At 52.1% G+C, this 13,682-nt stretch overlaps 1 protein-coding gene across 6 annotated transcripts in view; it reads right to left on the minus strand.

Moving 5' to 3' along the window:
* The window catches only part of MPRIP (myosin phosphatase Rho interacting protein), a 144,617-nt gene that overhangs the window by 21,374 nt on the left and 109,561 nt on the right, over window positions 1-13,682 (minus strand). For all 6 annotated transcript variants that reach the window (XM_039476703.2, XM_039476702.2, XM_039476704.2 and 3 more), the window contains 3 exons: window positions 9,684-9,793; window positions 4,622-5,192; window positions 2,297-2,413 (listed from right to left, as the gene is read on the minus strand). In XM_039476703.2, coding sequence (XP_039332637.1) covers window positions 2,297-2,413; window positions 4,622-5,192; window positions 9,684-9,793 — 798 coding nt within the window. The remainder of the gene's footprint in view (window positions 1-2,296; window positions 2,414-4,621; window positions 5,193-9,683; window positions 9,794-13,682) is intronic.

Consider the following 13,682-nt stretch of genomic DNA (forward strand, 5'->3'; position numbering starts at 1 on the left):
GACGCAAGGTGTAGGCAAATGATGCCACTTCCTTCTAAGACAGGAGGAGAAGGAAGGAAGGTAACGCTCGGGAGATGTCAGCAAGGTGACATCCGAACATTTTCCTGTGTAAAGTGTAGCCAGTCCTCTAGAGTAACAGAATAACTAATCTCTACCTGTAAGAAGACAAAACGAGGGGGGGAACGGAAACCATGGAGTAAAATACGATAATCAACAAAACAAACCTTTGTGGAGTTCAAAATAAGAAAAAGTGAAGCATGCAAAAACAAAACACAACACAAATGAAACAAAACTCCCCACACTGAAAGGCATGCAGAGACAGAACTCATTAATGTAGGGGAAAAACAACACGAACAAGAGTGAGCGGAGCCCAGCCTAAGACTCTGGCCTGCCTGTAGCTCCCTCTCGGTCTGCTGGCCGGGGAAGCCACAGATGTGACACTCAGTTAAGTTCAAGTTAAACTTCACGCTTAATGTCCAAACCATGCAAGCTCCTCCCAGCAGTCAGTGCAGCACCCACCCCAGCAGCTGGCTCCTGACCCTTAACCCCATAGACCCTCTGCTCATTCTGAGTCATGAGTAAAAGCATTGCCAAAGCATAAAGGGTGGTGAAAAGTCACAAGCTATTAGATTTAGTGGGAAGGTATTAAAGACCAGCTTTGCCCAGTGCTGACTGACAGGGGCTTCAGTGTGGGCTCATGCAATCATCCAAGTTAGACCAAGAGGCAGGTTCCTAGGTTAGCAATGTGCAAAGCCCAATGCTAGTACAAATTGAATATCCTTTATTCAAAATACTTGGGACAAGAACGGTTTGGAAATATTTGCATTCTACTTACTGGCTGAGCATCCCAAATTCAAAAATCCAAGATCTGAAATGCTCCAGTGAGCATTTCCTTTGAGCATAATGTCAGCGTTCAGTTTTGGATTTTGGAGCATTTCAGATTTTCAAATTTGGGATGCTGAACCTGTATCTTTACCACCTGATTTGAAGTTAATTCTTGCAGGATGAGGCCCAATCAAGAATCAAAAAGATGCTCCCCAAATCTGGAGGGCACGCAGAAATGACCTTGGTGGGGAGGCCCACCATTATCAGGTGTGAACTAGGCATGGCAATAACTATGAAACAAAAAACTGTAGAGGAGAGTCCAGGGCACGGAGGGGAGAAGGAAAGAGAAGGTCCAGGGAGCACGTGGGAGAAAAAACAGCAGAGTCTGCAAGGATGCAGACTATGGTCAGGGGCCAGCTGAGTGCCCCTGGTCTATCTGCTGCCTGCGATGACTCAGACCAAGGTCAGTGCACTGTGTTCTGGAAATACAGACACTCATTATATGACAGAGAATCGGGGTCTAAGAGCTGGAAGGGCCCACAGGCATCACTGAGTCTAAGGCTATACAAGCAGCAGGCTGCCGCTTAGAGGAGGGGACATGTGCACTTGCTTTGGGGGTTAGTAGCAGAGCCAAGTCTTGAACTCAGGACCCTGACTGTAATGTTATAACCTCAGCCTTTGCTGAGAAATCAGGCTCCCTGTTCTGGCACCCACTTCACTTCTCCCGCAGTATTCATGCATCAGTCTCCCTACCGCAATCTCCCCTACTGCTCAATGCAGGCAGGAATATATCTGTTTTATGATCCAGTCCTGGCACAGGGCCTGGCATGCTGCAGGAAAGTCAGCACACACAGGCCTGCCCTTGGGCCAGGCTAGCTCCAGTCTTGTGACACTCCTACATCAGGGCTTGGTGGTACAGGATCTTGGTGGAGGTATACAGGGCTTGGGCTAGTAGTGGTAACAACCCCAGGTCTGCCTGCAGGAAGTGGTACGGACACAGACGGGAATGGGGTCCGGGGCCAGCTCGGCCACTGACTTACTCTTCTTGTAAGCAGGCACTGGGCTTGCTGTATGACTCAATGTCTTCAATCTGTACAACAGGCCCAATATTACTACAGTGAAAACAAGGAGAAATCACATGCATATGTATGGCATTTATAATAAATGGATACTGGCCACTTTCACAGCCAAAGGGAAAGGTCACCAAAATGATTGTATTACCAAAAAAAAAAAAGTGCTTAGATGTAGAGGTTTGACGGAGATTCCCAAAATGTCATACTGGGAGGGAAAAACAGAGCTCCCCAGCACACTGACTGCCCTGATCTCATGGCAGAAGAGCCCAGGGCCATGAGCTCCCGGGAGGCGGACCCTGCTCAGCCAAGTTTTGCACACTTCTAGCCTGCCTAAGCATGAACCCTTCACACTGAAGCTCCTGAGCGCACCATGGGCCACGGCAGCCCCTCCACCCTACCTGCAGCACGTAGCCCTCACGGGCGCTCTGCTCCCGGCCCAGGGCCACCCTCAACTGGTCCTGCAGGAGCCGGTTCTGCTCCAGAAGGTCTGAGGCCTCCTTCTGGCTCTGCTCCAGCTGTTGGCAAAAAAACACATTCTTTTGTGCAAAATGACAATGATAAACAAAGCAGCTGCACAGCACAGACTCTTCCACTGGTCTTCCCTTGTGGCCCAAGAGTTTTGGAGTCTCCACATTTCAGCAGATGTGCTAATACGGCCTTTACCTGCAGTATTTGGAAGTGAAGGTTCCAATGCAAGCCGTCAGTAAAAATGGCAGACTCAGTACCATCTGGGGACCAAGGGACTACCTTGTCCTTCCTACTCCAGGAAACCCTGGGTGCCCACATAATTCCCACACCTGCTCAAGGTTCCAAAGTGCATGCCCTATATAGATGCCAAGGCCCATACAGGGTGTGTCCACTGGGAAACAAGGGCTTTGCATCTGGAGGAAGACCACCCCATGGGGTTCTTCAGGTGTCCTCAGCTGGTCACACAGGCTAGGTTAGGCTCTACAGGGTCCACTGTGAGTGACATCCCCAAGCAGGCCTCACTTCAGGGCCCACCATGGTCTCAACCGAAACCACTGCATTTGACCAGTTTTACATGATGGATTCCACATAAAGTTCTGTTTGTAAAAAGGGTTCCCGCAGTTCCCTTAAACAAGATGTGGACACCAATCAGTAAGCTGTTTTACATTCTTCTTGCTTTCAACAGCTTCAGTTACTCATTCATCCATCTATCTCTTCCCCACACACTCCCCAGGTGCCTCCTTGTGTCTGGTTGTGTGCATGGTTACCCATCCTGCTCCCACGGCTCATGCTGAGTGGAGCTGTGTGTGTAGTGGGCAGTCAGGTCAGTGCTGCCCAGGGTGCTGCCAGGCTACACTGTGAGAGGCGGGGAGACCCCTGACTTTAATTTCTAAATTTTACTTTCTTCTGAGATGGAGTCTTGCTCTATTGCCAGCTGGAGTGCAGTGGTGCGATCTTAGCTCACTACAACCTCTGCCTCCTGGGTTCAAGACACTCTCCTGCCTCAGCTTCCCCAGTAGCTGGAATCATAAGCACACACCACCATGCCCGGCTACTTTTTGTATTTTTAGTGGAGATGGGGTTTCACCATGTTGGCCAGGATGGTCTTGATCCTTGACTGCAAGATCTGCTGGCCTCGGCCTCCCAAAGTGCTAGGATTACAGGTGTGAGCCAGTGCACCCAGCCGGCCCCTGACTTTTAAACAGTGAAGACTGACCCCCCACATTGTTGAGTCAGTGTGTCTTCTGCTGGCTGGCCTATTTTGGTAGCCTGAAGTAATGTGAGTTTCAACTGTTATTTTATTTCATCTTGCCTTTATTATTTGTTAATGGACGAGGAAAATGAAAAAGTACAAGTGTTAGTGCTGGTGTTAACTAAGCCTCACACACTTAATAAAATACAAAAAAAGATCTGAAGCGTGAGGCAGACCTAAGAGGCAAATCTTTAACAAGCGACTTATGTAAAAAAGAACACATTTGAAACAGTGTTGAAAACTGTCCCCAAATGGAGAGTGAAACAGGGAGTTCTACAAAAACCATAAAGCTATGCCTACCTGGTTACAAGACTCCCAGATCAGACATGTAAATCCACTGTGGAAGTTCTACAGACTGGCTTTCTGGATACATTTCCAAAGAACATCTTATGCTATGCATCGGGGGCTGGCTTGTTCATCTCTGTACCCAGGTGCACTAAGGGCCTCATGGAGGAGTGACAGTCACAGGGCAGCCTTCATCCATGGCCTACCTCACCTCACCACTGCCTTCTGTTTCACATCCTCATGACCTGGGACCCAGCTGCTGTCTCCTGCTGCATGACTCTGGCTTCAGCTCTGATCAGCTGCCCCAAGCCACTGGGGCTGGTCTCTGCCTCCAGCTTTGATCTGTCCAGGCCAGGGCTGCCTAGTGCAAAAGCATACCTGGCCCTGCTCACTCCCCTCCTGCCATTGGGAGGCAGAGTGAGGAAACCATCTGGGCCCTGTAAAGTGGCTTGCCTCTCAAGGGCAGTGGCCCGGACAGCAGGATAAATTTCTCTGTGCCTGGAAGTCCCGCTCCCTGCCCTGTACGCACTGGTAAGCTCTCACAGCTCTCAGGTCTGCCTCAACTATGAGAACTGATCTGTGTGTTTGTCTCCCCTAGGTCTGCAAATCTCTCGAGGGGTAGGGCTATGTAGATGAACCCTTCAGGCCACAGGTGGGCACAGCTGATATTCTGGAAAGGCTGCTGGGGCAGGGGGAGGCTCCAGCCCCAGGCTATTACCTCCTTCTCCAGCAGAGAGGTCAGCTCATGGGTGGAGAGCCGGTCACCCCCATCTTCAGAAGACAGGTGCACGGGGGCGATGGGCACCTGCTTCTCTTCCCGGAGAGGCGTGGTCTCCACCTGATGCCACCGCTGCTCTATCTCCACGTGGACGTTATGTGTTTTGAGGTCGCTCACAGGCAGCCCCGGGCTCCGGTCCACCTCCATGCGCAGGGCTGTGTCCTCAGTGCCCGGCCCGTCTGTGGAGTCGAGCATCCCGAAGCGCTTGCGGCGCTCCTCCCGCCTCCGTGCTCGCTCCCGCTCAAGCTCCCCAGGCTCTGCCTCAGGGCGCAGGGGCTCATGGGTGTCAGGAGGCCCTGTGCCACCCACCCGCTCCTGAGCCAGGGCCTGCTGGATGGGGCGGAACTCAGCCCAGTCAAAGGTCTTGGAGCGGCCTTCTCGTCTCCGCTCCCGTGCACGGCTCCTCTTCTGCTCAGGGTCAGGCTCCCCCGGCTCTGCCTCTTGCTTCTCACTCGGCCTTGGACATGTCTCAAAAGAGGAGCTGCTCTTGTTTTTTTCCTCTGGCAATGAGCTGTGGTGCAGGAGGATGGACACAGTCTGTCAGGGGCAGCTCTGGTATGGCCTGCCAGGTAGAAGCTGGCAACGCTGAGCCATGACCCAGCTGCAGACACCACATCCTTTTTCTATCCCAATCCCAGCTTCCTAAGTGCAGGCAGGACAGGAATACTCTGCCTTTACCCGACATCCCTTCCCAAACTGGTTCTGAGGGGGAGGGGAGGAGAGGGGAGGGGAGGGGAGGGGAGGAGAGGGGAGGGGAGGGGAGGGGAGGGGAGGGGAGGGGAGGGGAGGGGAGGAGAGGGGAGGGGAGGGGAGGAGAGGGGAGGGGAGGGGAGGGGAGGGGAGGGGAGGGGAGGGGAGGGGAGGGGAGGGGAGGGGAGGGGAGGGGAGGGGAAGAAAAAGAGCCTCAGAGGGCTGAGGTTTCCCAAATGATGACACTAGGAGGGTCCCTTGACTGAAGAGATGCTGTGAGGGGATCACTGTGGTGGCCCTGCTGCCAGGGTATGGAGCCAGGGGAGTCCCAGGACTCCCACAGCCTCACAGGCAGGATGGCCAGCCCTCCCTTGTTCAGGACCAAGAAATGCATCAGGCTGTACCTGGGCATAACCACTGTACCTGCCTGGTTCGAGGCCTGGCCTCTGTGCACCCCTGGACTGGACTGTGGTGAAAGAATGAGGAAAAATCAAACCTTCTCTAGAAGGGCTTAATTTTTTTTTTTTTTTTTTTTTTTTTTTGAGACAGAGTTTCACTCTTGTTGCCCAGGCTGGAGTGTGATGGAATGATATTGCTCACCACAACCTCAGCCTCACATGTTCAAGCAATTCTCCTGCCTCAGCCTCCTGAGTAGCTGGGATTACAGGCATGTACCACCATGCATGGATAATGTTGTATTTTTAGTAGAGATGGGGTTTCTCACGTTGATCAGGCTGGTCTCGAACTCCCGACTTCAGGTGATCCGCCTGCCTCAGCCTCCCAAAGTGCTGGGATTACAGGCATGAACCATTGCTCCCAGCCCAGATCTGTATTTTAAAAGCCCAATCCAGCTGCTGGTATGACAGATGGATGAGTATGAAAGGCTGAGACCTCCTATGGGTATAGGAGACAGGAGGCCCAGGTGGCCATAAGCTCACACCATGCAGTAGCCAGGGGCTGGAAGGGGAAGGCAGAAGGGTAGAAGGACACTGGGTGACAAGACACCTTGAGGAGGCAAGTGGCAGTCAAGAAAGAGACATGAGCTGTGCAGGTCGTGCTTATTGGTGTCTCTACCTACTCTGCAATCAGTGGAGTTAAGCAGGTCTGCCTGAGGAATCCATGCCTATTCTCCATCTGCCAGAAGCAGAGATTCCTGGGGAGGCCTAGTCTGGAGCAGGGGAGGGACAGGGATATTACCGATGGCAATTTGGCAAAGAGGCTGAGAGTGTTTGAGGCAGAGGTTTATGGACTCTGGGGATAGGCCTCAGAGACTACCAGCTGGCCTGAGGCAGCTGTCTTGAGTGGCCCCTAGTCTTGCCTAGGCCCTCAGAAGGCAGTTGCAAGCCCACCTGGGGACAGTGAGGGCCCAAGGAGCAGTTCCAGGGAGCACATGTGTTTCAATCAGGGCCAAAGGGAAAGAAGCCTTTAAAGAGAGACCCAAGGTAAAGAGAAAATGGCTGCTGTCACCACCTCACTAGATCACTGTCTAGGCAGTGATCGAGTAAGAGGCAAAGTGTTTCAGAGCAGCAGGATCTACAGGTGCCCGCTGTAATAGCACGCTACCATCTGGATGAAAATGACACAGGGCAGATCCTGTGATGTCACCGAACTAAGAGCTCAGGCTCCTGACCACGGAGAAAGTTGGGATGACACACACGGCAAGTATACACGGAGGCCCCCAGCCGGGCCCTGACAGCAGCCAGCCACAGCCACACCAGAACTGGCCGTGCTCCCTGGGAGAAACCTCCCCACAAGCCTTCTCCAGCCCCAAAGGCGGGAAGCATCCTGCAACTTCCCCACCCCAGACTTCGAGACACTGATGAGAGCAGGACGAGGACAGCAGCTTCTGAGACTGCGATTTCTGTTTTCATGCCTCCTTGAGATTTTTCCTGGCAGTGCTAAAAAAAAAAAAAAAAAAAAAAAAAAAACACCTCACATTTTCCCTCAAATAATAAAAGCCTACAAAGAGGAAGAATAAATGCTGAGAACAAACTGGTGGAGGGTAAGCACTCTAGACTACGTAGACATGCTAGATGATGAAGTAATTCTAGTCAGGAGGCCAACTGCCAGGTTAACTTTCATATGAAAGTAAAACCCCTGGTCTTATCTGTCATACCACTGGGCCCAAAGCCCCTGCACGCAGGGAAGCAGACACTCACGTGTGGAGGCGCCTCTCCTGAGTTATGTGCAGGCACATACATGCGCACAGGTGCATTCCTGACACCGGCCCTGGGACAACCCAAAGCTGACTTCTTCCAGCCAGGATTGCTGATCCACAGCACTGAGCCCAGGCCTGGCTGGGAAGAGGGGCAGGAGAGGACCTCAGGCCAGCCAGCCCTATGCACTGCCCACCACTACCCCTCCCGGACCCCTGTAATAAGCTCTGTCTGCTGCCAACAGCCTGGGCAGAGAACTGGGGCCTTTCTCACTTTGCTCTGGGGGCTTCCTAAAGGTGCTTGGAAAAGAGTGCTTAGCTCGTCAACCTTGAGTGTCTGCTCTTGATGGGAGAGCCACGGAGGCAGTGGCTAAGGCCACCACAGGATGCGGCCCCTGGAGGGCGGGAGAGCCTGCTGCAGCTCTGGGTGCCTCCCACTGGCTGTGCATGCAGACGACTTGCCACTAACCAACAAGCCAGCTCTCTGCACAGGATCCCGAGAGACAGGGCAACCTGTCTTGGTCACAGCCTCTTGGCCTTACTAGGCAGTGTCATGAACAAATGATAGACACAGAAAAGAGGGCTAAAGGCCGGGCGCAGTGGCTCAAGCCTGTAATCCCAGCACTTTGGGAGGCCGAGGCAGGTGGATCACAGGATCAAGAGATTGAGACCATCCAGGTCAACATGGGGAAACCCCGTCTCTACTAAAAATACAAAATATTAGCTGGGCATGGTGGCGCATGCCTGTAATCCCAGCTACTCAGGAGGCTGAGGCAGGAGAATTGCCTGAACCCAGGAGGCAGAGGTTGCAGTGAGCCGAGATCGCGCCATTGCACTCCAGCCTGGGTAACGAGTGAAACTCCGTCTCAAAAAAAAAAAAAAAAAAAAAAAGAAAAGAGGGCTAAAAAGAAAATAATCAATTTAGGTTTTCTTTCCTTCTTATGCAAAGAGGTGTGGAGTCAGCAGAAAGGAGGCAAAGGTTTGTATAAAGAGTGTGCCTTTAGGCTAAGCATGGTGGCTCACACCTGTAATCCTAGAACTTTGGGAGGCCAAGGCAGGCAGATCACGAGTTCAGGTGTTTGAGCAGCCTGGCCAACATGGTGAAATCCCGTCTCAACTAAAAAATTCAAAAACTAGCCGGGCACGGTGGCAGGCACCTGTAATCCCAGTTACTCAGGAGGCTGAGGCAGAATTGCTTGAACCTGGGACATGGAGATTGCAGTGAGCTGAGATTGCGCCACTGTACTCCAGCCTGGGGGACAGAACAAGACTCTGTCTCAAAAAAAAGAACGCATCTTTAGGTCAAGGGTCCCATGGACAGCCCCTGCTGAGACATTACCACACCCAAGTAGCCTAACCCGCAGCGCAAGAAACACATTCGTGGTGTAATCTACATCACATGACCTGAGAAATGGCACCAGAGGTGCTCAGATGTGTGGAGGCTCTGAAGCCCTGAGGTGGGGAAAGCTGAGGTCTGGCCCTCATAGGACCAGTTCTCACACTGGAATCTTCTCTTTTTCTTTGTTTCTTTCTTTTTTTTTTTTTTTTGGATGTGTCTGGGTCTTCTGATTCTCTCCTTTCTTTTAAAATGACAACTAGATTTTTAACTTTCAGGGCCGGAGGAAGAAAGCCAGAAGCAAAATCTGAGGCACAGGAACCAAAGAATGCTAACATAGGAGAGGATGGTTTTTTCAACTTGGCTGCACGGAAATCAAACAGACATAGGAGTGAGGTGAAAAGAAGACCAAGACAAGACAAAGAAGTGCTGGGTGGTCTATGGATGCCGAACATGGGCCTACCCTCACACCAGCAGAGCACAAGGCCTGAGCACTGACCGTAGGGGTGGGGCTTGCCTGGCCAGGTGCCTGCTGACACAGATGGAAGATTCTCCACCAAAGCCTAGTTCTAATGACTGACACACACGCTGTCTGCAAGATGAAATCACCCAGGCTTAAAAGAGGAAAAGAACCAGAAGTATTTGTTCTGATGTGCTCGGGATAGGAACCTGAGCAACAGAGGGACACAGAAGGGAAAGAGCAGCCGACTGGGATGCACTGGGCTCAGGCCTCAGACTTCAGACTCAAGCCTGACACTGCCCTGGTGGGAGTGGTACCCACAGGAGGCACGAGGGGCTCCCCAGTATCTTCACCATCCTACCTGGTCACATCCGGGGCAGTGGTCGGGTGCACATGCTTCATGATGGTCTGGATCCAGTTCCGCCGGATCCCGGACGTCATGGCCGATAGGGTGAACTCGCCCTCCTTTGTCTACATGGGAAAGATGAGGCACCTTCAGTGACTGCTCCCTGGGGTGCCTGCTGCCCTCTACCTCCAAAGGAGCTCCCTGCATTGGGTACAAAGTCCCACAGGGAGAAAGACTGTGGCTGACTGACCCTTCTAGGAGTGCCACATGTGCCCACTACTGGGACAAGAGGGAGTTGATGAGCAGGAGACAAAGCTGTGGCAGGGATGTATATCTGTGGCAATGGTAAATCTGGTATGTTCTCTCAGTAAGGTCAACTCGCAGTTACTGAGCACCCACTATGCACCATCATCCTTCCCAGTTCAGACAGAGGACACTGGAGCCCTCTCTTTAAGGAGTTCCTAGCCTTGGGGGAAGGGCAGAATCAGCATGTGCTCAGCATGGGTGGAGGTGGGGAATGGGGAAGGGCATGCGTCTTGGGTGGCGGAAGTGGCGCCTGCAGTCCGCACCCATACAGGCACATGGCACGACAGGGATATCAGGGTCTTGGAGGCACTGAGGAAAGGCAGGGAAACCTGCTGGTTAGTTATGCAGCTGCCCAAATGATGAGAATTAAGATGATGGCAGAGAATGGGGCAGCTCAGAAGTAACAAACGGGGTATATACAGTGCCTGGCTGGCTGGGCTGGGGAGCACCTAGGACAAGCCCTGGACTCCTGCTTGAATGAGGCGGAGTCTAGGGCTTGCCCTAGGTACTTGTCCAAGGTGGTGGGGTGGGAGAGACTGTTCTGGGTGGGGATGGGGTAGCAGGTAGGACAAAGAAGCAAAGAGCACATGGCTCTATGACATGACCATTGGACCCCTGAGCAGCCCTGCCTGGGTACCTTTGGAAAGGGGAGGGCCAAGTGGTCTGCATGGAGCTGGAGGCCAGCTACTGCACCTACAGGCACCTGCCCAACAGAAGTGAGGGCTGCAGCCCTGAACTGAGAGCTGCTCACAAGCAGACTCAGCAGCCAGGTCAGCAGGGAAGCTGATGGCAGGATGCACTCAAGGGGACAGTTTTCAGATGGCTGCTACTAGCCTGGCTAGGGGCCAAAACAGATCATGTGCCGGCCTTACGTGACAAAACACAGCTGGGACCTGACCTGCCCCTCCAGATGCCCGATCAAGACACTGCCACTGCCCAGCCTGGTCCTCCATCAGTTCTCATGTCCTCATGAGTTGAGGTGGGAGCCCCACCTTCTCCATGCCCAGGTGTGGGCGTTGTTGGAGTCTGGCCTCAGAGCTCCACACAGAGCCCTTTTCTCCAGCTGAATTTTCTTTCCCAGCGGCTGCCTAATGTTCTCTGAGAGCCCATCATGCCTCAAATGGATCACTGCCAGAATTTCAGGGGATCTCCATGCCTCTGATGGCTTCTGGGTGGGGCCTTGCCATGCTCTGGGTCCTGGTCCTGTCCTCACCTCTTCCTCCCGGTGCCACTCCTTCCTTTCTTGCCCAGCCTCACCATGCCAGCCTGCCTAGTTCCTTTCTAACCAACCTGCGCGTCCCGCCAGTCATGTATCATGAACACACAACTGACTGGCATCTTCCAACACCTTTCAGTGCTCTCCAAAAGCACTGAAGACCAGCCCCAACCTGACCTTCGACCCAGCACTCTGGTCCGACTGGCTCTGTGCTCTCTGTGCCACCAGGTCTGGAATCCAGTCTGGGATATGCTTTCACACTCAGCCTTCCTGCTGAGCCTCAAGGGATCCTCCTCTAGGAAATCTTCACACTGGAAGCACCTCCTCATTCCTTAGAACTCAGTACTTGGGGTTCACAGAAAGTCATCAGGATAAGTAAGCCTTACCAGGGTGAAGTGAGGAGGGGTTGATTAGTGGGTGAGACTGGCTGATGCCCTCATTTGTCACCAGGAGAGCAGGGCAAGTTTTCAGACTTCAAGTGTGCCCTGCCTGGAGAAAGCTGCTCATGAAGATGGGAGGTGGATGGCAGGAGAGGAGGCTCACTGGGCACTGTGCTCGCCTACCCCTCCCAAAGGGGATGAGGGCAGAGGGAACTCGAAACTTGGACAGTTCAGGCCGCTAAGAGCAGATAGTTCATGCCCGGCCCTAGTGCCACGCTGTAAGTGCAGCCTCCAACTGTGACTCAGCTCCTCTCACCGATGCCTGCACACAGGAAGCCACAGCCAGCAGCCCAGTGGGCTGCCGGCCAGGATTTTCCTAGTAAATGAATACACTGGCCTTTGGGTCTATACTGCAGCCTTCTGTAAGTTGGGTCAATTTGAGTCAGCCCCAAAACAGAGGATCAACTCTCAACATGGCAATACAATTGAGTTTCTGGGTACCAAAATTTTAAGGTAAGACTCTGCTACAGGTGAGCCCATCAGAGTCTAGCCTTGTGTGAGAAACCAAGTCCCAGGGCCAGGGCCCAAGCCCATGGTGGCAGTTCTTGATCCATCACACTCTCCACCTATTCTTAAAGCCCTTGCGAGTGATGAACTAACTTTACCCAAAGAGAGGCCTGGCCTCTGTCCTGGTTCCTAGGAGGTAACTTCCAAATCTTGGAATTTCCTGGATGACTAGAGTCTTTGTTATTCATGGTGGTCCCCTGGGACCCCACCTGACACTCCATCCTGACAGCCAACTTAGGGTGGAGAGGCTGGCCTGGCCAGAAGCAGGAAATTAGAGGAAAGCCATTAGAGGGTTGGGGTTTGGGCCATGTGAAAGCAGCCGACCATGATAGGAAGGGCTATAGGTGGAGTTCAACGGTGAGAACTCCGTCAACCACAGCAGCTACAGAGCCTCCTGAAGCTCAACACTGGGGCTCAAGTGGGCTTCCTGGATATGCTCTGTGCACTGCCCTGCATCAGGGCTAAGGGGGCACCATGTCCCCAAGGATGCAGAAACTTTGGCATTTGTGACTCCCCCAGTCCCAGATTCTACTCCACATGGCTCTCCTTTGGCTAGTTCTGGATCGTATACTTCTTCTGTAATAAAACTCATTGTAAAGACAGTACTTTCCTGAATTCTGTGAGTCATTCTAGTGAATTCTCAAACCTGAAGGTGGTTTTGGAAACCTCTGTACTTGCAACTGGTGTCAGAATGGGGACAGGGCTGGGCATAGCAGTTCATGCCTATAATCCCAGCACTTTGGGAAGGCGAGACAAGTGGATTGCTGGAGCCCAGGGGTTCAAAACTAGCCTGGGAACATGGTGAAACTCTGTCTCCCTAAAAAACAAATAATAATTAGCTGGGCATGGTGGCATGAACCTGTAGTCCCACCTACTCTGGAGGCTGAGGTAGGAGGATCACTTGAGTCAAGGATTTCAAGGCTGCAGTGAGCCATGATTGTGCCACTACACTCCAGCCTGGGCAGCAGAGCGAGACCCTGTCTTGAGCAGGTGGCAGGGGAAGAAGTGGGGGCAGATGTGGCAGTACAGAGGACTGTGCCCTTAACCTGGAGCCTGGCTGACTGGAGCCAGCCTTTGATCCACATAGTTTTGAAGAAACAGCCAATAAGAATCATTTTGTCCTACCAATAAGTTTTTTTTTTTTTTTTTTTTTTTTTTTAAAGAACAAAGCAATGCCTTGGCTCATCTGAGTACTTCACAAGATTTTGGGAAAAAATGGACTTTAAGTAATAATGAATGAACAAACACATGAATAAGTGAGTAATAAACAGATGTAAATAATTGACTAACATTTTCATTCTTATTCCCTATACCCCACATCCTCCCAACTGCCCCAACTCCAGCATTACAAAAAACAAAAGAAAAAAATAAAAGAATCTTAAGTAACAAAAATCCTTTCAGCAGTCTTCAAAAAAAAGATGCTAACGTCTAATGTACTGTTCAGATCATGAACTGGGGAAGAGGGTCAGGTGTCACAGGACAGAAGTGTCGAGGCTAGTGGGAAAGACTAAGTGCTGACCACACATGCTACATCAGGCCTGCCCA

This window comes from Saimiri boliviensis, chromosome 17 (assembly GCF_048565385.1).
Source record: "Saimiri boliviensis isolate mSaiBol1 chromosome 17, mSaiBol1.pri, whole genome shotgun sequence".
NCBI lineage: Eukaryota > Metazoa > Chordata > Mammalia > Primates > Cebidae > Saimiri > Saimiri boliviensis.